We start from the raw sequence: 26,521 nt of genomic DNA on the forward strand, positions 1-26,521 counted from the left end.
ACTGTTTTCCACAGTGGCTCCACTAATTTGCATTCCCACCAATAGTGCACATGGGTTTCTCTTTCTCCACATCTTCACCAACAGTTGTTATTTCTTGTGTTTTTAATTATAGCCATTCTGACAGGTTTCTCACTGTGGTTTTGATTTGTATTTCCCTAATGATGAGCAATGTGCATCTTTTCATATGTCTGTTGGTCATCTGTATGTGTTCTTTGGGGGGAATGACTGTTCATGTCTTCTGTCCATTTTTAAATTGGATTATCTGGTTTTGTCATATGTTGATTTGTATAAGTTCTTTATCTATTTTGGATACTAACCTTTATTGGACATGTCATTTCCAAATCTCTTCTCCCATTCTTTAGGTTGCCTTTTTAGCTTTGTTGATTGTTTCTTTGCTGTGCAGAAGCTTTTTATTTTGAGGCAGTCCTAATAGTGTATTTTTGCTTTTGTTTCCCTTGCTTCAAGAGATCTATGTAAAAAAAATAGTTACCACTGACATCAGAGAAATTACTACCTGTCCTGTCTTCTAGGATTTTTATGGTTTCAGGTCTCACATCTAGGTGCCTAATCCATTTTGAGGATTAATCTATTTAATTTTTGTGTGTGGTGTAAGAAAGTGATCTATCTTCATTCTTTTGCGTATGGCTGTCCAGTTTTTCCATCACCATCTGTTGAAAAGACTCTTTGCCACTGCATATTGTTGCCTCCTTTGTTGAAGATTAATTGACCATATAATCATGGGTTTATTTCTGGACTATTTATTCCGCTCCACTGATCCATGTGTTTATTTTTGTGCTAGTACCACAGAGCTTTGATTTCTACAGTTTGTAGTATAATTTGAAATCTGGAATTGTGATATCTCCAGATTTGTTTTTCTTTTTCAAGGTTGCTTTGGCCATTTGAGGTCTTTTGTGGTTCCACATACATTTTAGAATTGATTTTTCTAGTTCTGTGAAAAATGCTATTGGTATTTTGATAGGGATTGAATTAAATCTGTAGATGCTTTGGGTAGTTAAATATTCTAACGATATCTGTTCTTCCAATACATGAGCATAGATAACCTTTCCATTTGTTTTGTGTTGTCTTCAATTTCTTTTACCATAATCAAGTGGGATTTATTCCCAGGATGCAAAGGTGGTTCAATATTTGCAAATCAATCAGCATGATACATCACATCAAGAGAAAGAATAGAAGCCATATGATCATTCTAATAGATGCAGAAAAAGCATTTGACAGAGTACAACACCAATTCATGATAAAAACCCTCAACAAGGTAGGTTTAGAGGGAACATACCTCAATATAATAATGAACATAAATGAAAATCCCACAGCTAACATCATACTCAATGGTGACAACTGGAATATTTTCCCCGAAGGTCAGGAACAATACAAGGATGTCCATTCTCACCAGTTTTATTCAATATAGTACTGGAAGTTCTAGCCACAGCAGTCAGACAAGAAAAGAGAATAAAGGGCATCCAAATTGATAAGGAAGAAATGAAGCTTTCATTATTTGCAGATGATATAATACTATATATGAAGGACTTTTTCTTGACTGTAGAACTCAAGTCTGATCCTGGTTGCAGCTGGTAGGTCTTGTGACTAGTGCTTTAGTAGTATATATTTTTTATTTCCCCTTGAAGTCATATATCTATCAATACTTAGAAAATAGAGTTGGAAAAGACTTCATACTTATTACAGATACTGACCAGGGTTTTTTTTTCCTTTCTACTTCTGTTTTGCTAATAGGTTTTATTTATTTTTTTATTGAAATATTATTGATACACAATATTAGTTTTAGGTGTACAACATAAAGATTTCATAATCATGTACAAAATGCTCAACACACTAAGTGTAGTTACCATCTGCAAACATAGTCATTACAATCTTATTGTCTATATTTCCTATGCTGTCATGTTCATTCCTGTGATCTATTTATTTTATAACTGATGTCTATACCTCTTAATCTCCTACACTTGTTTTGCTTATCTCCCCCTCCCTTCCCTTTGGGAACCATACAAGTTCGCTCTCTGTATTTATGAGTCTGTTTTGTTTGTTTATTTGCTCATTTGTTTTGTTCTTTAGGTTCTACGTATAACTGAAATTATAAGGCATTTGTTTTTCTCTGACTTATTTAATTTATCATTATATCCTCTAGATCCATCCATGGTACTGCAAATGGAACAATTTATTTCTTCTTTATTGCCAAGTATTATTCTATTGTGTATCTATATACCATACTTTCTTTACCCATTCATCTATCAATGAAAACTTTGATTGCTTCCATATCTTGGTTATGTAGATAATACTGCAATAAACATAAGGGTGTATATATCTTTTCAAATTAGTGTTTTTGTTTTCTTTGTGTAAATACCTGATAGTGGAATTATTGGGTCACATGGAATTTCTAATTTTAATTTTTTGAGGAATCTCCATAGTGGCTACACCAATTTACATTCCCACCAACAGTGTTCAGAGGTTCCCCTTTCTCCACATACTTGCCAATGCTTGTTATTTTTTGTCTTCTGTGTTGAATAAAAGTAGTGAAAGGGGACAGTCTCATCTTGTTCTCAATCTTAGAGGAAAAGATTTCAGTTTTCCACCATTGAGTATGACGTTAGCTATGAGTTTGTAATATATGGCCTTTATTATGCTAAGTATGTTCCCTTTATAGCCATTTGTTGAGAATTTTTTTCATGAATGGATGTTGAATTTTGTCAAATACTTTTTCTGCACATTTTGAGGTGGTTATGTAATTTTTATCCTTCATTTTGCTAATGTGTTGTATCATATGATTGCACTGTGGATAATGAACCCTCTTTGCATCCCTGCAATAAGCCCCACTTGATCATGGTGAATGATTCTTTTACTATATTTTTGAATTTTGTTTTGTTTTTGTTTAAAAGGCTTAAAACATATTTTAATAAGTTGATGTTGCCTCATGGTCTGAAACCTTCCTCAGTATGTTTCCAATGAACTGCTGGAGGAAGCCTTTTCTGTGTTTAGCCAGGTGGAGAGGGCTGTAGTCATCGTGGATGATTGAGGAAGGCCCTCAGGAAAAGGCATTGTTGAATTCTCAAGGAAGCCAGCTACTCAGAAAGCTCTGGACAGGTGCAGTGAAGGCTCGTTCCTGTACCCACATTTCCTCGGCCTGTGACTGTGGAGCCCATGGACCAGTTGGATGATGAAGAGGGACTTCCAGAGAAACTGGTTATAAAGAATCAGCAATTTCACAAGGAGCGAGAGCAACCACCCAGATTTGCACAGCCTGGCTCCTTTGAGTATGAGTATGCCATGCGCTGGAAGGCACTGATTGAGATGGAGAAGCAGCAGCAGGACCAAGTGGACCGCAACATCAAGGAAGCTCTTGAGAAGCAGGAGATGGAGATGGAGGCTGCTCACCATGCACCAGGTCATGCTAATGAGACAGGATTTGATCAAGAAGAACTTAGGAAGATAGAAGAGCTGCACAACCAAGAAGTGCAAAAACGAAAGCAACTGGAGCTCAGGCAGGAGGAGAAGTGCAAGGGCTGAGAGGAAGAGATACGGTGGCAACAGGAAGAAATGATGCGGCAACAGCAGGAAGGATTCAAGGGAACATTCCCTGATGCGAGAGAACAGGAGATACGGATGGGCCAGATGGCTATGGGAGGTGCTATGGGCATAAACAATAGAGGTGTCATGTCCCCTGCTCCAGTGCCAGCTGGTACCCCAGCTCCTCCAGAACCTGCCACTATGATGCCAGATGGAACCTTGGGATTGACCCCACCAACAACTGAACGCTTTGGTCAGGCTGCTATTTTTTTTTTTTTTAAGATTTTATGTATTTATTCATGAGAGACACAGAGAGAGAGAGAGAGAGAGAGAGAGGCAGAGGGAGAAGCAGGCCCCGTGCAGAGAGCCCGAGTGGGGCTCGATCCCAGGACTCCAGGATCATGCCCTGGGCTGAAGGCAGGCGCCAAACTGCTGAGCCACCCAGGGATCCCCAGGCTGCTATTTTTGAATTTTTTCAGTTAATAATTTATTGATGATTTTTGCATCTATACTTATCAGGGATATTAATCTGTAATTTTCTTTTTTTGTCATATTTTTGCCTTATTTTGGTATCGGGGTAATGCTTGCCTTCTAGAATGAATTTGGAAACATTTCTCCTAATTTTTGGAATAATATGAGTGGGATAGGTATTACCTCTTTTTTAAATGTTTGGTGGGATGCCTGGATGACTCAGCAGTTGAGCATCTGCCTTTTGCTCAGAGAGTGATCGCGGGTCCAGGGATCAAGTCCCACATTGGGCTCCTTGCAAGGAGCCTGGAGCCTGCTTCTCCCTCTGTCTATGTCTGCCTCTCTCTCTCTGTGTCTCCCATGAATAAATAAATAAAATCTTTTTTAAAAATTAAATGTTTGGTAAAATTCACCTGCAAAGCCATCTGGTCCTTGACTTTTGTTTATTGGGTGTTTTTTGATTACTGATTCACTTTCATTACTAGTAGTCAATTTATTCGCTTTCTCTTTTTTTTCCTGTTTCAACTTTGGAATACTGTATATTTCTAGGAATTTATCCATTTCTTCCAGATTTTCTAATTTGTTGACGTATAATTTTTCATAGTAGTCTCATAATCATTTGTATTTCTGTGGTGATGATTGTAACTTCTCTTCATTTGTGATTTTATTTGTTTGAGTCTTCTCTATTTTTCCTGATGAGTCTGGCTAAAGGTTTATTAATGTGTTTGTCTTTGCAAAAAACCAGCTCTTAGTTTCATTGATCTTTTCTATTTTTTTTTTTTGTCTCTAGTTTTATTTCCACTCTGATTTTTTTATTATTTTCTTTCTTCTACTAACTTTAGGCTTTGTTCCTTTTCTAGTTCCTTTAGATGTAAGATTAGATTGTTTATTTGAGATTTTTTTATTTGTTTCTTGAGGTAGGCCTGTGTGCTATAAACTTCCCTCTTAGAACTATTTTTGGTATATCCTGAAGACTTTGAATCATCATATTTCCATTTTCAGCTTTCTCAAAATATTTTCTTATTTCTTCTTTGACTTCTCCATTGATCCATTGGTTGTTTAGTTAGCATGTTATTTAGCTTCCACGTCCTTGTGGGTTTTGAGACTTTTAATTGTAATTGATTTCAAATTTCATACTGTTGTGGTCGGAGAAGATGCTTGATATTGTATCAATCTTCATAAATTTATTGAGATAATTTTGTTGCTAATACATGATCTATCCTGAAGGATCTTCCACGGGCACTTGAAAAGAATTCTGCTGTTTATAAAGGGAATATTTTGTATATATCTGGTAAATCCATATGGTCTAGTGTGTCATTCAAAGTTGCTATTTCCCTATTGATTTTTTTCCCTATTGATTTCCTGTCTGAATGATTTATCCATTAATTTAAGGGGGATGTTAAAATCTGCTTCTATTATGACTGCCAATTTCTTTGTTTATGTTTGTTAATATTTGCTTTGTATATTTTGGTTCTCTTATGTTGAGCACATATTTACAATTGTTTTATTCTCTTGTTGAACTGATCTTTTTAACATTACATAATGCTCTGCTTTGTCTCTTATTATAGTTTTTGTCTTAAAGTCTATTTTGTCTGATATAGGTACTGCTACCTCAGCCTTTTATTCATTGTATGGAATGTCTTTTTTCCATCCCTTTGTCTTCAGTCTATGAGTCTTTAGATCTGAATTGAGTCTCTTATAGGTAACATAAATATGTTTTTTTTAAATCCATTTAGTCACCCTATGTCTTTTTTTGGAGCACTTAGTCCATTTACATTTAAAGTAATTATTGGGGATCCCTGGGTGGCTCAGCAGTTTGGCGCCTGCCTTCGGCCCAGGGCATGATCCTGGAGTCCTGGGATCGAGTCCCACGTCAGGCTCCCTGCATGGAGCCTGCTTCTCCCTCTGCCTGTGTCTCTGCCTCTCTCTCTCTCTCTCTCTCTCTTTCTGTGTGTGTGTGTCTCTCATGAATAAATGAATAAAATCTTTAAAAAAAACAATAAAATAATTATTGAGGGGTGGGCACTTGTTGCTGTTAACTGTGTTCTCATTGTTTTTATAGTTTTTCTTTGTTCCTTTCTTCTTCCCTCACTCTCCTCTCTAATAATTTAATGTCTCCTTTTAGTGTTGTGCTTGGATTCCTTTCTCTTTACTTTTTCATGTATCTGTTATAGGTTTTTGGTTTGTGACTACCATGAAGTCCATACATAACATCCAATTATACAGCAGTCCATATTAAACTGATAGTTGATTAAGTTTGATACCATTCTAAAAACACTACATTTTTATGTGTATATGTTTATGCTCCATGTTTTATGTGTATGCTGTCATATTTATATCTTTTTATTTTCTGTATCCCTTGACTAGTTTTTGTAGATATAATTAACTTTACTACCTTTGTCTTTTAACTTTTAAACTAGCTTTCAGAATGATTGATTTACTACATATATTCTGTTTTGATTTTACCTGTGAGTTTTTTCTTTCATAATTTTCTCACTTCAAGTTATGATCTTTTCTTTTTCCACCTAAAGAAGTCCTTTAAATATTCCTTGTAGAGACAATTTAGTAGTGATGAGATCCTTTAACTTTTGTTTGGGAAACCCTATCACTCCTTCAATTCTGAATGATAAACTTGTCAGGTAGAGTATTTTTAGTTGTAGGTTTTTTCCTTTCAGTGCTTTGAATATATCATGCCAGTGGCTTTTGGCCTGCAAAGTTTCTGCTGAAAGACCAGCTGATGGCCTTAAGGGGTTGCCTTTGTACATAACTGTTTGCTATTTCTTGCTGCTTTTAAGATTCTCTCTTTGTATTAAATTTTGCCATTTTAATTTTTATGTAATTTGGTGTGGACTCCTTGGGTTTTCTTGTTTGGGGGTCTCTGTGTATCCTAGACTTAAATGTTTATTTCCTTCCCTAGGGGAGGGAAGTTTTCACCTATTTCTTTGAATAACTTTTCAGCCCTCTCTTCTCTTTTTCTCTCTTCTACAATCTCTATATTGTTAATGTTATTACTCTTGATGTTGTATCAGAGGTCCCTTAATCTATCTTCATTCGTCATTTCTCTTTTCTTTTTCTTTTTTCTTTTCTTTTCTTCTTTTTTTTTCCTGTTCAGCTGTGTTGCTTTCCACTACCCTGTCTTCCAGATCACTGAACCATTCTTCTGTATCCTCTTTTCTGTTATTGATTCCCCCTAGCTTATCTTTCATTTCAGTTATTATATTCTTCAGATTTGACTGGTTCTTTTTCATATTTTCTATCTCTTTGCTAAAGTGCTCACTGAGTGTATCCATTCTTTTCTCAAATCCAGTAAGTATCTTTAGTACTAATACTTTGAACTTTTTATTGGGGAGACTATTTACATTCATTTCATTGAGCTCTTTTTCTAGGGTTTTATCTTGTTCTTTCATTTGGATGATAATTCTCTGTCTCTGCATTTTGTCTGGCTCTCTGTGTTTTTGCTATTTATTAGATAGATAAGCTACATCTCCTGGTCTTAAAAGTTGTGGTTTTGTGTCAAAAGTGTTCTGTGGTACCAAGTAGCACAATCTCACCCTGATCACCAGAACCAGCCACATACCCACCTGTTGTGGCTGGACCACAACTACCAGAGATGTGCTGATGTGCAAGGCTCTCCTCAGTCTGGCTGTCAGCAATGACCAGCCATGACTACCCTGAGTGCACTGGTGGGAGGGCTAACCCCTGGCACAGTTGGATGAGGCTGACTGTAGCTACTGAAGGCATGCTAGTGGGTGGGATAGCTCTAGACACAGCTGAGGAAGAAGCCCAGCTGTAGCAAATAGTGACCAGGTTTATGTGAAGGCATATCACCACCCATCTCCACCTTTTTAATTACTCAGCCTCCACCCTAAACCTCCCAGGAAACCTTGTTCCCTTTCTACCTCTCCTTCCTCTCAAGGCCCTCTCTGTGCCTGGAGCAACACCAGGCCAGGCTGCAAGCTCAAGTCTTACCAGGATTTCTCCTCATGGATTTTTCCAGAATCTTGTACTCAGGTGGTGTCAAACTTGGTTTGGAGTTATGATGTCATTTTTCATCTTTTTGTATCAAAGCAGAAAGAAGGCTATACCTGGAACATAAAATCTAGTGCATCTGAGAGAAATGAGTTCTGGGACTTTAGGGAAGTCACTTAGGTCAGTTGCTTCATCATTAATTCAGTTTAAAATAATAGCCACTCCTGATAGTGTTGTGATAAAGGTCTAATATAATAAGGTACAGTGAAGGCTTTAACAATGATATGGAGCTGTGTGGAAGTGCAGTATGACCATCAATCAAGAAAAAAGAGGTTGAAATATTCAAGGGGAAGAAAAAGTTATTGATATCCCAATCTCCCTTCCTAGGACATGGTCACCACATGGCTGTGATATGGAGTCACCAATGCTCCTGAAGACTGGCAACATGAATCCTCCAATCACACCAAGGAAGCATCAGCCCATATCAGCCTGCCAGAACCCTTAACCATGATAATCTGTTATAGAAGTTGGTTAAAACAGGTTTAAATCTAAGACAAGATAAATCATTGAATTCTTTCAGATGGTTGCTTTGAAGAGAAACTAGGAAGGTTTAATGACTCTTTTCTGCTCTTAATCTGAGGTTGACAGAAAAGGGCATCATGCTATTAAACTCATCCTGTCACACACACACACACACACCCCACCCCCCAGAGACTGAAGCCCTATTGTCTTTCCCTCCCCGATGTCACACTGAGGTGACACTGTCACTCTCAGAGCTTGAATCTCCTATTTGAAACTGTATAAGGTCTAAGGGTAAACTTGGATGGGCTTGTGATGAACTACTGGTACCTTCACCTCCTCCCCACCCCAGAGTGGAGTTTCCAAGCCTTTCTATGTGAGGTGGCAGCCTGTGTGATCTCAGAGTTTTCAAATCACTGGTCCCAATGCTCCAGAGCAGAGGCTGTTGGATGGGAGGAGTGGAGATGGTGTGGGGTTTGAGGCAGGTGTGGCAAGGGTACAGGAGACTTACTGATAGTGTTGTCAATAGATGCACAACTCATGCTCAAATGACGGCAGAGAGCATTGTGGTTAATCAAATGCAAATAGATCACCACATTTCCATTGCCTGTGTGGCACCTTTTGACAGCAGCCTAAGGTAAGTGCACAGATTTTTTTTTTTAGAGTTTCCATGACCTGTTTCAGGGCCCTGGCTTCACCAGTAATTAGCTGTCTATGCTTTTTCATTTCTTCTTCTTCTCATGTGGATAGGACTAGTATCTAACTGCTAAGCAGGGACTGAGTGAGCTCATCACACAAGCTGTGTGCAGCAATAGCTCATGTTATAGTTTCTGTCACCCTCATCACAGTGTTGCTCAAGCACTTTTAGGCAATGTGTGAGTGCTGTGGTGGGGACATCTGCTCAGGCTGAATCTAGAATGCCCTCCTGCCTACTTCTTCATCTACCTTATCCATAACTTCCTTCCAGTGCAGACTTGAAACCTACAGAGTCCCTCTGTGCTGGGAAGAGCTCTCCATTCTGTGAGGACACTTGTTCCTTTTGTAAATCCAACCACATGTTTTAGGTGCTGAGCTGTTCAGCCCAGAATCTGGATCTCTGCCAGGGCGGAAGAGTCCAATGGCAGGAACATGACTCAAGCTCAACTTATCAAAGTCTCCACCTGAGATTTCCACACTGCAGCTCTGCTGACACCCATGTTTCCAACCACGTGGAGAAAAGCAGAGAGAGAAAACAAAGCACACATGCAGAGAAAACTGAGATGCAATGTGAGAACAAAGCTTCAGGTCCCAATTCTGTGTGTCTAGGCAATTGTATTAATTACACGTTTTATGTTTTGTATTGTATGATATTTTAACATCTTGAAGGACCTACAGGCTAAGGAAGAAAATGTCCCACCCAGGGCTAGCTGATTCCTAGTGATTATCACTAGGGACACACCTCTTGTATGCAAGCCAACCGTCTCCTTTGTTAACTGTAACACACCAAGTCAATATTAAGTCAACCCATAGCTGTATACCAGACAGCTAGCCGTTCTGTTCCAAGCCTTACAGAATTGCTCACTCTGACCTATCCTAAGCTATTTAATCTGCCTTGCCTTCGTGTTATGTTGAAATTTCCAAAGGAAAGTATCTTCCTCTCAAATACCTGCAACAAGGGCTAGGGGTTGGCTTTCTCTTCCCTCCTGCTCCTGCCTCCTGACCAAAGCCAGGTGCTTCCCCTATGGCCTCTGTGCCATACTGTGTCCCCTTCTTTTGGGAAATATTAGTAATACATTCTTCTTTTAATGGCATTATCCTCTCCATGTTGTCACCCAATCACCTCCATACATTTAAGTACCAGGGGTACGTTTTGAGACAAGTAGTACAGCGAATGGATGGCTCAGTTTTTGGCTGAAGACCAAGCCGTTAGAGGTTTTTGGCTCACTGGTTGACTCTACTACATAACTGGCTCTGCCTAAGTGGCACTACTGGCTCTGGGAGTTATGCTTAATTGCCACTGCCTTGGACTTTGGCCTTCTATATTTTTCTAACCTAAATTGTGGCAAGAGATCCTCCCAGATTCTTGCTTAACATGGCAAAGGGGTATGAGAGATCTCCAAGGAGAGGTCAAAGAGGCTTCCAGAGCTAATTGGCACAGCAAAGGCTTCCTGAAGAGAGTAAGAAGCAGGGTGTGGTTTCTCACAGAGTGTTCTGACGGTGCTGAGACTGACCATCTCACCTGGTAGCACCATTAGACCACCACCAACAGAGGCCACCACAGAAGGCATAAAAGCTGAGCCCAGGGGTACTCCCAACATGTAACAAATGTCTTAATCTTGTGGACAAACAAGTCCCCTCCAATAGCCCATCAGAGACTGACATTGATGATTGGTCCCCTGGGTATTGTCGCTTTCTGAAGATACCCCTTTGTTTCCAAATCTGAACAAGCTCATTTCTCCTGGTCAGTAGCTAGGTGTAGGGTTCCTTCTCCATGGAAAATCATGGTTGCCAAAACTTTGTTGCTTAAAGGCAAATCTCTTCGCTGTTGCTTGTTTGGCTGATCCTATGATTCACCTCTTGACTTGGTGTGATAAAAGGGATCACATCCTTGCAGACTGATGGCTCGGTACTTAATGAAAAAGGAGAAGAGAAAGAGCATTTGGTTCTGCTCTTCCTAAAACACCTTGGAAGGGGTTTATCACTTTATAAGCATTTGTGAACCTCCTGGCCAATGTGTTTGGGTACCCTTGAATATTCCTGCTTACCAACATGCTAAGAGCATCTCCTTAAAACTAAATTGTTGAGGGATGCCTGGGTGGTTCAGTTGTTGAATGTCTGCCTTTAGCTCAAGGCGTGATCCCAGACTCCCCGGGCTGAGTCCCAAATCGGGCTCTCCACATGGAGCCTGCTTCTCCTCCATCTACCTATGTCTCTGCCTCTCTCTCTCTCTCTCTCTCTCACTGTCTCTCATGAATAATTAAATAAAATGTTTAAAACCAAAAAGCAAGGGATGCCTGGGTGGCTCAGTGGTTGAGTGTCTGACTTTGGCTCTGGTCATGATCCTGGGGTCCTGGGATCGAGTCCTGCATTGGGCTCCCCACAGGGAGCCTGCTTCTCTCTCTGCCTATGTCTCTGCCCCTCTGTGTCTCTCATGAATAAATAAATAAGTTTTAAAAATATAAATAAAAAACAAAACTAAACTAACTTAAATTGCTGAAACTCAGGATGCTGCCACCACAGGTCCTAGCCCCTCTGAGGTTGACTGGGACCCCCAGAAAGGGAGGCTGCCACCCCCAACCGAGGCCATTGGAGAACACCAAGAGCTTATCAGATAAATACTCAAAGGGGGAAAAAATGGTCCCACAGACAGGAGGAAAAAAAATGAAGACAATTTTAGCCATCTGGAGATATGTCATTCTAAAAGATGTTGATTAAGAAGGGAAAAAAGGGCAGGTAGAAGGAAGGGGACTGTTTAAGCTGCAGACATAGCTCCACGGGGAGAAGCTTCTGCCAATAGAGTCACCAGCCCCTTTCCGTCCCCTCTTTTCCTCCCACCAGTCAGAGAAAGAATCTGAACACTGTGACTTTAAGCAGCTAAAAGTTTAAACAGAAGAAAAAAAAAATCCCTAAATATAGGAAGAGGAGGGGAAAAGGTCATTAAATAAATTATATATATAGTTATGTACTGGCTCGATATGATTTCAAACCCACTTGTTCATGACAAAGACAGAAAAATGAAGTTGTTTTCAGAAGTAAAGTTGTTTTGGTATAAGAGTAAAGTAAGTTGTGTGTAAGCAACTTCTTGCAAGACATGTCATGATCTCATCCATTGTCCTTGATAGGAACTCAGTAGCTCAGCTGGTGAGGAGCTCCACTGGGGACTTAGCAAGAAAAACATGATGAAGCAATTGTGGCAAGAGGACATTTTGTCTGAACACCAAGAGTTTGCAAGGACAATCTGACAGTTTTCCATCTGGCAAGGCTACACTTTGCTGATCTGAAAGAGCTCTCCAAAGACCTGGGGCCATTAGGTCCTGCCACAGTAAAGGCCACTTTACCTGAAGTAGCAAAAGCCTTGCAGTCACCTGGCTCCAAGAAGACCCTCTTGCCTGTCCACACCCAGCACCATTGTTCCCCAGCAACGTGCTCTAGCAACTGGAGACTTTTTACTTTGCACTGGCAGTTGGACTTCTCTCCCTAATACCAACTCATATAAAGGTACTCTTCAGCTAAATTTGGACTTTATCCCTTTCATCTCCCTTGCCTGACACGGCAATGTGATTATCTTTCATTGACTTGGAGTATGAGATTTCTTTACTGGCTTATTAAAAAACATTATCCTTTATGCTTATTGGCTTATGGGATTCCTAGATGATGGGAATCTTGAGTTAAATCATTGGCAAAGACAACTCATCTCTGGCCTAATCAAAGGGCTTAGCGAGGTTAACAGTTTAAACTGTGATATTCTTTTTAGAAGGCTAAGAATGAGAGTGAAACACCTATAGTCTCTAAGCGGGAGGCATGTGCTGTTTATGGATGAGGCTTCCCTGGGGTGTGACCCCCAGGGCCGATCTCCATCCTTTTACAGTCTCAGAGACCCCAAGGTCACCAATGGTAACCAAAGGGCTGGTTCAGAGTGCTGGATTGCCAGTCCTCTGTGCACTCTCCGGGTAAACCTTATACAAAGCAGGGAATCCTTTAAATGAACTCATTCTTCGGAACTCTCTTGCTTGAGCTCTCATTGCTTGATGAGGTAAATTCTCTTGTGTTCCTAGCTCCATTGTGCCTTACCAGGCCAATTATAAACCAATTTCAATTATGTTTCCTTACCTTACTCTTGACACTTTTTCTGTTCATATAACCTGAGGTCCCATCTGCAAGCATGGCCCTACTGAGAGGTGCAGACCCTAAGATTTAACATCATTATAATTCCATCTTTTTGTTGTTGGAGTAAGGAAGCCTCGACTATATGACCCCTTAAGTCCCAGCCACTAATGCAACCAGTTGAAGAACTGGCTGGGAATTTGTAATTCCCTCCTTAATGCCCAAAGTATTCCAAGGATGTAAATACCCAGGAAACATCAGGCTGCCTCCAACTTGTCATATAAAGAGATTGCTCTAATCCTGCTTGCCAATAATTTTGATTTTAATTCCTGGCTGTGATTAAACCTAAATTATAACTTACAGAAAAATATATGTCTTACCAGGTGACAAAAATGAGGACAGGATTCCCCTTCTGGCCTAAGTTCTCACAAAAGACGTCTTTAGTGGAAAAAGCCTTGTACTTACATAGACAACACACTTCCTGAAATGAATCCCTGATTAAAAGGGCATACTGATCAGCAGAGATTGGAAGAGCTCTACTATAAAGCAAAGTCCCTGAGGCAGGAGAAAGCCATTTAAGAAAAGCCAAAGAACAGAAAGCAGAACTGGGTAGGGTTAGGCCAACCTTCCCTTCTTTTGAGCAAGAGGGATTGACAAAACCTTTTTCCAGAAGCCTATCACCTGAGTCTTAAGATCTGTGGCCAAGCTATTCACCTTTAACTGGCCAATAGGTGCTTGATTTGGCTGTTTATCAAAAGAAGAGGTTATCCAAGGGAATAATGTCTTCTAGGAAAGAAAGGAAAGGAGTCCACTTTTACCCACCTTTTGGTGGGAGTGATCCCGGATTTGGGCACCAAATGAAGCAGAAGAGCTAGGTTCTTGTCTCACAGAGTCGAAGAATGAATCTTGCAGACACAGGAAAGTGTGAGCAAAGTGATAGAAGTTTATTAAGCCAGGATACAGAAAAGGCTCTCAGGGTTGCCAACATGGGTCTTCACTGACCATCTTTTATTTAGAGCTGACCACAGAGCTTGTGGCCTTGCCATTCTTGTGATGTCTTGGTTTGAATAAGGACTGGTGATACCATCTTTAATGGCTTCCTTTTGGATCAGATTATTTTTTGTTAGTCATAGGTGACTGTCCTAAAAAAAAATATCTTTTCCACCCATATCTAGGGCAGGGATATCTGGTTTGTTTCTTTATCCCTAGTTTCCTTGCATTTCAGCATTTTTGGGACTTTCTTTTGTGAGCCTGATTCCATGCCCCCCTACCTATTTCTCCCTCTCCCTATGTAGTCCTGCCTGTCCCTTACTCAGAAACCAAGTGTCAGATGCTCAACCTACTAAACTACCCAGGTGCCCCATGGCAGACAGGATCTTAATGGCCTCTACCTTTCACCGGGAACACAGGGTCAACATTACACTGGTGACATCCTCCTCTAAGGAGAGTCATTTGACACACTCATTATGGACATACAACTCCAACATCCTTTAGTTCTTTTTGGAATCTGTTGGCAACATATCCTTCATTTACAAATTTTACTTCCAAATCAAAGTCAACAGGTACTCTCATTCGTGCCCTCAGAGATTCCTCCCCGCTGAGGCTTAGGCTACCTTTTATGCCTCTTGGAGTTCCTGGACCACTTGTGAAAGATATAAGTTGGCCAAGGGCTATTATGCAAGAAATTGCCTCTTTCAGGTTCGGGTTATATATCATTAAAACAACAAATGACTTGCTGCATCCTGAGGTCTTCCAGAAATAGAGGCTCCCACAGACCCTCAGCCCATGTGCTTCCAAATCCAACTGCCCATTATGTTTGGGTCATGGAAACAGTACCCCACAGGCTATACACAGCTACTAAATCCTCCTTAAGAAAGGATGGAGCTAAACATGAGCTCTCTGGTATATTTCACATGAAGAAGGAGGTGACTTCTCTTCTCACTCCTTCACCAGATGTCTTTGTAATGGAGGAGGAGGCCCCTCCCACAGACTCCTTGGCTACCCGAGAAGCCCCTTGACATTAACTGAGTGAACAGCAATGAATATTCATAGGCTATGCACAAGATACCACTGACCATCAGATGTCATGTTATATGTCCCCACCCAGATCACCCCAGCTTTCCCTCCAATATAGCAATTACTCCTATATTGTCATAACTGATATCCTTGTCTTTCCCCCTATTGTCTGACATCTTTTCAATGAAAAGGACCATGAGTGCCATTCTTATGTGCATTTGAGTCAATGACAGAGAAACCCTGGGACATTCAGAGCTACATGAGTGCTCTTTGGGTGAATAGAAGAATGAGTAATTGACAGAATGAGTGAATGATTGGTTGGCAGAATGAAGGATGTCTGGTTAGAGGTCAGCTCTGTTCTTCCTAGAGCCAAATAGTGTCAGTATGTAGAGTGTTTTGTTCCCTGAGGATGTGTGCCATTTGCCCCAGGTGCCTCACAGGCCTTTTCAGAGCCATTTTCTGATGTCTTTCATCTAAATATCTTCACCTTTTCACATAACAGAGCTGCAATTTATTTGCCTATGTGCATGGTGACTCACAGTGGTAACAGAGAGAAAGGGCAGCTTGTCTTCTTTCCAGGATGGCAACTGGCACTCTTTGTAACAAACATAAGTTAGGGACTGAAAATTCAAAAGAGAATTTCTGGACCTTCTTCTGCTGAAGATACTGACGTGGAAGTGTGCATACATGTTCATATCATATGCGATGTATGTATGTGTATGTGTGTATAGGTGCACAGCCATCTGTGTACTTTGGGAATTTTATCCAAAAGGATTAGACTTCTTTGTAAGATGTTTAAGATGTGTTAGAGTGATTTTCTTTTTTTAAAAAAAAGGTATGAAGAACACAAAGATGATCAGTGAAGTTACCTTGTATGGAAAATTTGTTATAAAACACTAAAAAAAGATTTAAAGAATGTATAAAACAGTGAAACTCTTATATTATCTAAGGGAAAAAAAACCCTATTATTATTAGGTTGATCTATTAAAAATTACCGATTCTTTGCCATTTTTACCTACCACAAACAGCAATTTTGGTTTAATTTAATACAAAACTGTGAATTACTTTTTAGATGGATTCAGAACAAGAAGCCAGTTTTGCACGTGACTTCAAACATAATGGGTGCAATATTATGGGGTGTGACATAGGGTATTCCTTTAAGATAAGTAAATTTTAATAGATTTCTAATTTGCATTCATACTGATCCTATCCCATCAACTCTTTACAGTCTCTTCTTTTTCTAGAGTAAAATTTTAGCAGTATGCATCATCTGATTTGCTGAATGGGAATTCTGAAATCTCACGACTAATGAACATTTTAAATTTGGAATGCCAATACTCTTCAGTGGGTCTAAGATGAATGGTTTTTGCCACCTAATTAGATTTCAGCTAATGCTGTTTAGCCAATTTCCTCCTTTGCTGACAACAAATAAGTTTTCAAAGCACATGATTTGACCCAACAAATTAACATCGCTTTGATGCCGCAACTCAGCATTTTGTCTGAATATGAGGTCACTTTTGAAGAAAGGAGTGATTTTTCTACCAAGTTTGGCTTGGTATTGTTGCATGGTTAAGGCTCAGCTCAGAACAAAATCTCACCCAGTGATAAAAGGGTGACTGTACCCACGGGTCCTGGAATGATATTGCAGTAACAAACACATGAGAATAAAATGTAAAATCAGTTTTTCTTTTTTTTTTTTTAAGACTTTATTTATTTATTTGATAGAGAGAGACCACACACAAGTAGGGAGAGCAGCAGGTGGTGGGGGGAAGTATGCTCCCCACTGAACACGGGGCCTAGTTAGGGGCTCTAGCCTAGGATCCTGGGATCATGACCTGAGTTGAAGGCAGACAGACGCTCAACTGACTGAGCCACCCAGGTTCCTGTAAAATCAGCTTTTCAACTTGATACCACCTGCCAGAGACCAGATTGCTTGAGACATGTATCCAACCACCAATCTTAACCTACATGTGGTCATCAATTGTGTCCAGACTCTGTGGAACCCCCAATAGAAACCTGACATCCATCATTTAAATCTTCGATGAAGAGAAGAATGACATAACCTCAAGCTGATTATGAGAAAAACACTAGGCAAACTCCAAAAGGGACATAGTCTCAAAACTCCTGCCCAGTCCTCCTGAAAATTCCCAAGGTCATTAAAAACAAGGAACAGCCAGAAAACATCATAGGCAAGAAGAGCCTAAAAGGTCATGAACACTTAATGTCACATGGAATCTTGGCTGGGATCCTCCATTAGGAGATGAAAACTTATATTCACATCCAAATTTCCACATGAATGTTTATAACAGCTTTATTCATAATTGCCAAACATGTCACAAGAAACCAATAGATCCCCTTAGTAAGTAAGTAGATAAACTGTGGTGCATCCAGACAATGAAATGTTATTCTGTGCTAAAAACAAATGAGCTACCAAACCATGAAAAGACATGGTGGAAACTTAAAATCTTATTACTGAGTGAAAGAAGACAATCTGAAAAGAATAAATTCTGTAGAATTCTAACTATATGACATTCATGAGAGACAAAACTGTAAGATAATAAAGACTGGATATTACTGAGTATTAAATAGGTGGGATACAGAGGATTTTTAGGGCAGTGAAACTATTCTTTATGATGATATAATTGTGAATTATGTCATTATACATTCGTCAAAATACATAGATTTTACAAGAGTAAACTATTATGGAAACTGTGGACTTTGATTTGTATTTCCCTGATGGCAAGTGATGTGGAGCATTTTCTCATGTGCTTGTTGGTCCTGTGTATGTCTTCTTTGGTGGAATTTCTGTTCATGTCTTTTGGATTGTTTGTTTCTTTGCTGTTGAGTTTCATAAGCTCTTTATAGATCTTGGATACTAGCCCTTTATCTGATATGTCATTTGCAAATATCTTCTCCTATTGTGTAGGTTGTCTTTTAGTTTTGTTGACTGTTTCTTTTGCTGTGCAGAAGCCTTTTATCTTGATTAAGTCCAATAGTTCATTTTTGCTTTTGTTTCCCTTGCCATCATAGATGTATCTTGCAAGAAGTTGCTGTGGCCAAGTTCAAAAAGGGTGTTGCCTGTGTTCTCCTCTAGGATTTTGATGGAATCTGGTCTCACATTTAGATCTTTCATCCATTTTGAGTTTATCTTTGTTTATGGTGTAAGAGAATGGTCTAGTTTCATTCTTCTACTTGTGGCTGTGCAATTTTCCCAGCACCATTTAACAAGACAGAAAATAACAAATGTTGGAGAGGATGTGGAGAAAGGGGAACCTTCTTGCACTGTTGGTGGAAATGTGAACTGGTGCAGCCACTCTAGAAAACTGTGTGGAGGGTCCTCAAAGAATTAAAAATAGAGCTACCCTATGACCCAGCAATTTCACTACTGGGGATTTACCCCAAAGATACAGATGCAGCGAAAAACCAGGACAACTGCACCCCGATGTTCATAGCAGCAATGTCCACAACAGCCAAACTGTGGAAGGAGCCTTGGTATCCTTCGAAAGATGAATGGATAAAGAAGGTGTGGTCTATATATACAATGGAATATTACTCAGCCATTGGAAATGACAAATACCCACTATTTGCTTCAATGTGGATGGAAGTAAAGGGTATTATGCTGAATGAAGTAAGTCAATTGGAGATGGACAATCATTATGTGGTTTCACTCATACAGGGAATATAAAAAATAGTGAAAGGCATTAAAGGAGGGAAAATGAGTGGGAAAAATTAGAGAGGGTGGCAAAACATGAGAGACTCCTAACTCTGGGAAACAAACAAGGGGTAGTGGAAGGGGAGGTGGGCAGGGGGATGGGGTGACTGAGTGATGGGCACTGAGGGGGGCACTTGACAGGATGAGCACTGGGTGTTATACTATGTGTTGGCAAATTGATCTTCAACTATATATATATATGTGTGTATATATATATATATATATATATATATATATATATATGAAAGAAACTGGACTTTGGGTAATTACAATGTGTCACGAAAGGTTCATCAACTATAAAGGTTGTACCATTCCAATGGAGGATATTGACAGTGTGAGTAGCTGTGTCAGAGAGCAACAGGGGATAGATAGATAGATAGATAGATAGATGATAGATAGATATGCTCTGGGAATTTTGCTGGGAACCAAAAACTACTCTTTAAAACAAATTCTATTAATGATTATAAAAAGAATACTAGGTAAAAAGTATGAGGACTGAACAAAGTATGGGATTTAACTAGTAATAATATACTCATGTTGGTTCAATAGTTTTATAACTATGGCACTATAATGGAAAAGAATGGGTGATACAGAGACCTGGGTGGGATGCAGGGTAAGGTACCAACTTTACAATTGTTTTGTAAGGGTAATAATATTCTTATGTTTGAAACTATATAAATTTAGAATGAGGAAAGAAAGAATTTACAATTTATTAGTTTGGGCACATTAATTTCTTTTTAATAAGAATATTGGAATTGGCTTCCACTAAATTCTTCTCTAGGAGTATGTCAGGCATGTGCATAGCCCACATGAGCCTCAGCTCCATGTCTATATCATGAAGACCCAGGGTGCAGTTTCCTCTTGGGGTTTGTGTGGGAAAAAGTCAGTGAGCCTTTCTTTACATACTTCTCCAATATGCAGTAATCTGCTTCATTCTGGGAGCATGCGGAGGCAGTGGGAACCTGCTGTGAACAGCCTTGGTGGGGCTCCAAACCTCTCCAGTTTCCCCAGGGCACTATAGCACAAGTGCATCATTTTCTTAGTATATGGAGACATGAAATAATAACACAGTTTCAGCACAATGCTAGTACATTGTGTAACTAACAGGGAGTGACAGTCTGTTTCTCTCCATGAACACCCATAAAAGGGTGCAGGGGCATGGACAAGGATGAAGGGACCAATGATAGGGAAGAGATGACATTTGAGCTGAATCTTGAAGGATGAACAGGTGTATGCCTGGCAAAGTAGTACTGGAAGGACACACCAAGTAAGGGAACAGCAGAATCAAAGACAGAAGGGGAACAAGCAAGTGCACCAGGTATTCAGGAAATGTTGGGCCAGTGGTTTAGTGTGGCCTGATTGGAGGGTGTGTGTGTGTGCGCATATGTGCGCACGTTCAGAATGAGTTCAGAATGACAAGCTGAGCCAACAGGAAAAGAACTATACAGCTTGGTCTAATATTTTACCCCTTGCTTGGAATAGAACAAGCAAGGCAGAAGTTGGGATGAGATCACAGGAAGACTAAATGTCCATGCAGAGCTAGAAGAGGAAGTTCCATGTTCCCTGGCAAAATTTAGAGATAATTCTCAGAAAAGATCCTGGGGTCCATGTTTTCTTTATAAATATGCCTTATGTTCTAACCTGCAGTATTCTTCCAGAAAGAACCCGACTGCCTCTTGATGGTCAAGATGAATTTCTCATTTTGCAGAAGAACACTATGGTCTATTGCTTTCTGGGAAACAAAGCAGTTTTATTTTGCCTATGTCCAGATAATCATCCACTGAAACATCAGGTCATGGTTCAATAAGGTGTTCAGGACAATGGGGACGAGGGGGAAATAGCCACCTCCAATACAATTCATGAAGAAACTCTTTAAACCACTGAGTGAATTGGTCAATATCCATACCTCTGTGACCTTGGAATTCCCAAATAGGTAGGTCTTGGATGGAAGCCAACCATAGTTAGGACTTTTACTATCTTTATTGTGAGCCAGGACAGTGTTTTTAGAAAATCTCTGTTAGATACCAACCCAATTTCATATCCACACATCTGGATGTTAATCTATTTTTTTAAAAGTACATGAAGTCTCCACATTTATTTTTACTAATGTATATGTGAAAAGAGTTCATGAGTTCTGAAAATACTGACCCCTATGCCAACATTCTCTCAGTCAATCAATGCTGGATGTTGACACTTAGATATCAGGACTACCCGGTTTGCCACAATCCCTATCATTCCTTTTGTCCCTGACCCCCAAAGACAAGGGTCAGTTGGCATTTACTATCACTCTGGTGTTATTGTTTCTTCAAACCTGAGTTAAATAGAAAATGAATGATTTCTTGAGTCCAAAAATCATGAAAGGTGAGGTGACAAAATGTAGTGAGATCCACATCTTTGTGAAATGAGTCTCCTTCAATATGCTTGTGAAAAGTAAGTATGTCTGTTTTTAACAAATATACCTTGAAACCCCAGTATGAGCCAAATCTGTTCTGCTTCATTTTATGTGAATAGCTTAGCCCCATAAAATATTTAATGTGAGCCCAAAATAAAGTACTGCTATTGTCAGCAATCTGTAGATGAACAAATGGAGGTTCAGAGAGGTTAACTGGTTGGAGAAGGTCACACAGCCAAAAGAATACTATCTCCAGGATTCCACATAGATCATTCTAGTATAAGACTCTCCCTATAGAACACTGACCAGAGGGAAGTCTGTCTGTGTGACCTGAAAGTGAATATTTACAGCAGAAATCCCCAGACCACTTTTTACCAGCCTTTCAGAACCATAGATTCCTTTGCCCCTATCGTAAATTCAGGTGCTTCTGTGAAAACGGACTTAGAAACTGGGATGGCTTTTCCAGTTTCAGTCAATCATTCACAAACATTTTCTTGAGACAGTGGGAAAGATCAGACAGTGCATGTGGGGAGTCCCAGTGCTCAATTCTGGGCTTCTCATCCTACCATCTCTGTGACCTTGGACAAGCCCTGAATATCAATAAGCTCCAATTTTCCATCTGTAAAATAATAGGAATCCTCATTACCATATCATGGAGTGGATATGATGGGAATTCAAGGACCACGTTAGGTAAAATGGGCAACACTAGGGCTTGGCAGCTATGATAGTTTTGTTATTGTTTATAATTCTCCACGGATTTTGCTGCCACGGTCCTCATCCCATTAGGAGGGACTTTGCAAGGCTGAATGAACTGCTCGCCTATCCTGCTCGGCTCGTGGGGGAAAGGGAAGGGCTTGGAGGAAGCAGGTCTAATGTCCTGCAGTACCTCCCTCCCACAGGATTACACCATTACACCAACCACTTTCCCTGCAGGAACTGGCTCCCTCCCAAGGGGCGTGGCTGGGAGGAGTGTGATAAAGATAGACAGGTGTGTGTGTGTGTTGTAAAATCCTGTCAGTCTTCAATAAAAAGAGCCTTCCCTGCCTGGCACGGCAGATGAGACAGCTGTAAGCCTGCAAGCTCACTCTCACATCTGGGATTACGCTGGATCTGCATACTCAGAACAAGGTAAGAGTCTGGCTCTTAAGAGTTTCAGTCCCCACCTTTCTTTTCACTTCCCTGAGGACCTCAGGATCCTGGGTTATGGATCTTATCAGGGACACATGGGGGCTGATTCTCAATGCCCTGATGAAAAAGTGGGTCTTCACATGGCATGCCTAGGCCCCTGTCCACGCTTCATTCAGGAGCCCACACACCTGTGACTGTCTCTTTCTCAGTTCTGAGCAGAGGCCACAAGCCCAGGGTGGAAATAAGACCTGGACCATTTTCTGGGTCTGCCCCATATACAAGCAAAATCTATATTTTCTTTTTAAATGGGGCACTGACAGTATGAATCATCTTATCATGAATTATACCAAATGAAGCCCTGAGTAGTTTGTAACTTTATTTGTTGTCAGTGTTTTCCAAAAGACAGAGTAAAGCTGAAACGCAAGAAGTGAGCAAACTTGGTGGTTGGTGGTATAAAAGATCAAAGAGATAAGTTCTGGCTCCTTTCCCAGGTTTGTCACTTGCCCAATAAGGGATATTGAGCAATTTATTTACAGTATGAGCCTGAACTTTCACATCTGTTACCTGGGGTGATTTATTTTTACTTACCAAGCACAGCTCTTTTTTTTTTTTTCTTTTTAAGATTTTATTTGTTTATTTGAGAGAGAGAGAGCATGTATGAGAGAGAGAGAGAGAGAGCACAAGTTGGGGGGGAGGAGCAGAGCCAGAAGGAGAAGCAGACTCTCCACTGAGCAGAGAGCCTGATGGGGGCTGGATCCAGGATCCCAAGACCATGACCTGAGCCAAAGGCAGATACTTAATGGACTGAGCCACCCAGGCACCCATGCAGTGATTTGTTTTTAAAAGCATTGGTTGAGGGCTTTCTATATGCCCAGCATGTGCCACCCAGGGCTCCAGAAATCATTTAGGTATCATCCTTCCCTTCAACTTCCTAATCTAAATGTTGTGGTAAAAATTCACCCCATCCAGGCTAGTTCACTTTGCATAATCAAATAGTATGACCTCCCCCTCCTTCATGCCTTTCCTTATGCTCTTATTGCACCCTAAATGCCCCCCTCACAAACCCATCTATGTCAGAGTGTCCAAACCCAAACATGTTGAATGTCGGATCAAACGTCACCCTTCATGTCATTTGCCATGTCCATTCTTGTTGTGTGCTCACCTGAGTCCATGTAGAACTAGGTTAGAAATCTATCACATGGAGCCAGAGGAGACTTTGGGAATGATCACACCTAAAACCTCAGTATCCAGAGGAACTGAGACCAGAGGGGAAAGTGACTTGGCCAAGATCAAGTTGGGGACAGGATTGGGACAGACTCCTTGTCAATGCTATTTGTATTGTCCAAAAATTTGCTTCTAATCTCTTTAAGATGTGACCTACTCATTCACATTAATAAAGCCAACATCTAGTCTGAGGCATGGTATATAGCAGATGTTCCATAAATGCTTGTTTAATGAGTAAATGAAGGAGTGAGTGAGTGAATGCAGGTGTAAAGGAGTAGTGAATGAGGGATGAGACTTTATTTGGCTCAGAGAGTGGTGAAGGAATGGAGGAGGTTTTTTACATTCAGGACTCAAGTCAAGCAGAAATGTGACTAGATAGGCAGGCTGCTAGTCTAGTAATTCCAGGAACCAGAAGAATTCTTGATCTCACTTTTAAGCAAGGAGGCATGTGTCAGGGTATAGGAAGGGTCATCCTGTAGCACTGTACTGCTGAACTATTGCCCAGCACTGACTCACCTGCTCTTGTCAAACAGGTTCCCACCAAGCTGAAGCCATGAGGATCCATAGCCTCACCCTGCTCTCCTTCCTTCTTCTGGCTGCTCAGGTATCATTGGTAAAGGGCAAAAAGGAAGTAAAAAATAGACATGTCAGCAAAGGCACCAGAGATAAATTGCGTGCTCTGGGAGAGACCCATACTGAGCCACCCAAGCACCTGACCAAAGGCAAGTTTGTCACTCGAGACCATGCCAACTGCAGATGGGTGGTAACTGAGCAAGAAGAGGGTATCGCCCTGAAGGTTGAGTGTACCCGACAGGATAACAAGTTTTCCTGTGTCTTTACTGGCAATCCAACTTTCTGCCTAGAGTCAAACAAAAAGAATGTCTATTGGAAACAAATTGGCCGGAACCTGCGCTCTCAAAAGGTCATCTGTGGGGATGCCAAAACCATCCTGAAAACCAAGGTGTGCAGAAAGAAGTTTCCAGAGTCTAATCTCAAGCTGGTGAACTCCACTCTGATTTGGACCAAGAAACCCAGCCAGGAATTAACAGAGCCCTCTCCCAGGGAGCAGAGCAAAGTCAGTAAGGCCTCCCTGGTGGAACCTAACAAGGTCAAAGAGTTATCCCCTAAGGAGCAGATAAAGGTCAAAGAGAACATCCCTTCTGGCTCAGTGGAGACCCAGACCATAGCCACCAAAGACCCCAAGTGTGAGGAAGATCCAGACTTAATAAATCAGTCAAAGATAGCCCTGGACTACTGTGGGGAATCCTGGGGGTCTCTCTGCAAATTCTTCATCGCCATGGTCCAGGGGAATACATGCTAATGAGATCAAAAGAGAACAAAGTTCTTTAGGAGGTTTTATGTCAAAGCCCTTCAGTATGTGGTACAGCGCTCTGAATAAGATGAACATTTGTGCTATGAGAGTGCAGTGGAATATTTAAACGGGTTTTATAACTTTTGTTTTTGTGTTTTGGAATTTACTTTATATTCATATCCTTAAATTTTATTTTCAGAGGTTGTTTACCTCAGTGTATGTTTCTACGGCTCACAAAGCTATGTGTATATAAGCAGTATACATTGTTTGATCTAAATGAGCCAGAATGATGATTCCAGCGCATTGCACTTTCTGCTAAACTAACAAAGTTAATAAAGCTCTGGGTGTTTTTCAGAAATATGTTCAACCATTTTTTGTTTCTTTATGTATACTTTCAATGAACTCATAAACAGTCCCCATATATCAGTGGGAAAAATATGTAAGTAATGATTTTTTGTTCCCTACCCATCCTACGTCATTTCCAAATGTGACCCATTCCAGAATCTTTACCTTTATCCTTTCATCCATTGGTCTGTGGTGCTTGTTGCTTACTGCGCTGTAATAACTAGGATCCCTGATTTCAAGCAGGATAAATAAGGCATGGTGTGATTAAAAACACAAATCAGGATCTCACAGATGGTAAGAAGGGAGGAAGGATTTGAACCCAGGAGATCCATAGAGCCAAGTCCACAAGCTGGAGAAATGTCCTCCACTGACTCAGGTCAGAGCTGGGCATTACTTCTTGCTATATGTGAAACCCCTGATTTTCAGGGGCTCATTTCTGGCCTGAAGGAGAGAGGCTTGGTTAAGTACAGCATCTTATGATGAAAACCTCAATGGAAACAGGAAAAAGCAGTGTGGAGAGAGGAGGTGGAAGCTGCTGGAAGAATTCTGGATAAACTTCATGGAAGAGGTATTATTGGAGCTGGATTTTGGAAAGAGTATCCATAGGTAGCAATGGGGCAGAATGGAGACACTTTGGGCAAATGACAACATGTGTTAAAGTGAAGAGATATAAAAATCCTAGAAACTGGGAGAGGCCAGGTGGCTGGAATATGGTGGGATGTAGGGGTGATGCGATTGTTAGTCATTTACATGTTATTAAGAAGGATCTGAAAGTGTTTTTATTCGGCAGTTGGGGAGAGAGGAGGTTGTGCCCCCAATGCCTTGTCACAATTTCACTAAAAGCAGAAAGTGAAGAGCAAAAAATGGTAAAAAAAAAAAAAAGAAAGAAAGAAAGAAAAAAGAAAGAAAAAACAACAACACCAAAACAAAACAAAACACCCCACTGTACTGTAGAGTTTCTGTTAGTTGCAAGAACGAATGGCAAGTGGGGTGTAAGAGTGGCCATTTACACTCACCAAATTACCAGGACCTACACTGAGAATTGTCAATAGCCAATCTAGAGTGTGTTGTTATTCACAATGTCAGCACTAACATTTAT

General features: G+C 40.4%; 1 protein-coding gene and 1 pseudogene across 1 annotated transcript; both read left to right on the plus strand.

Moving 5' to 3' along the window:
* Window positions 1-2,950: 2,950 nt before the first annotated feature.
* Window positions 2,951-13,009, plus strand: LOC112922592 (non-POU domain-containing octamer-binding protein pseudogene; annotated as a pseudogene).
* Window positions 13,010-22,401: 9,392 nt separating this feature from the next.
* Window positions 22,402-25,435, plus strand: FGFBP1 (fibroblast growth factor binding protein 1). The gene is made up of 2 exons (XM_026003054.2): window positions 22,402-22,541; window positions 24,299-25,435. The coding sequence occupies exon 2, from the start codon at window positions 24,319-24,321 to the stop codon at window positions 25,084-25,086; it is 768 nt and encodes a 255-aa protein (XP_025858839.1). The 5' UTR covers window positions 22,402-22,541; window positions 24,299-24,318; the 3' UTR covers window positions 25,087-25,435.
* Window positions 25,436-26,521: the final 1,086 nt, after the last annotated feature.

This window comes from Vulpes vulpes, chromosome 14 (genome assembly GCF_048418805.1).
Source record: "Vulpes vulpes isolate BD-2025 chromosome 14, VulVul3, whole genome shotgun sequence".
NCBI lineage: Eukaryota > Metazoa > Chordata > Mammalia > Carnivora > Canidae > Vulpes > Vulpes vulpes.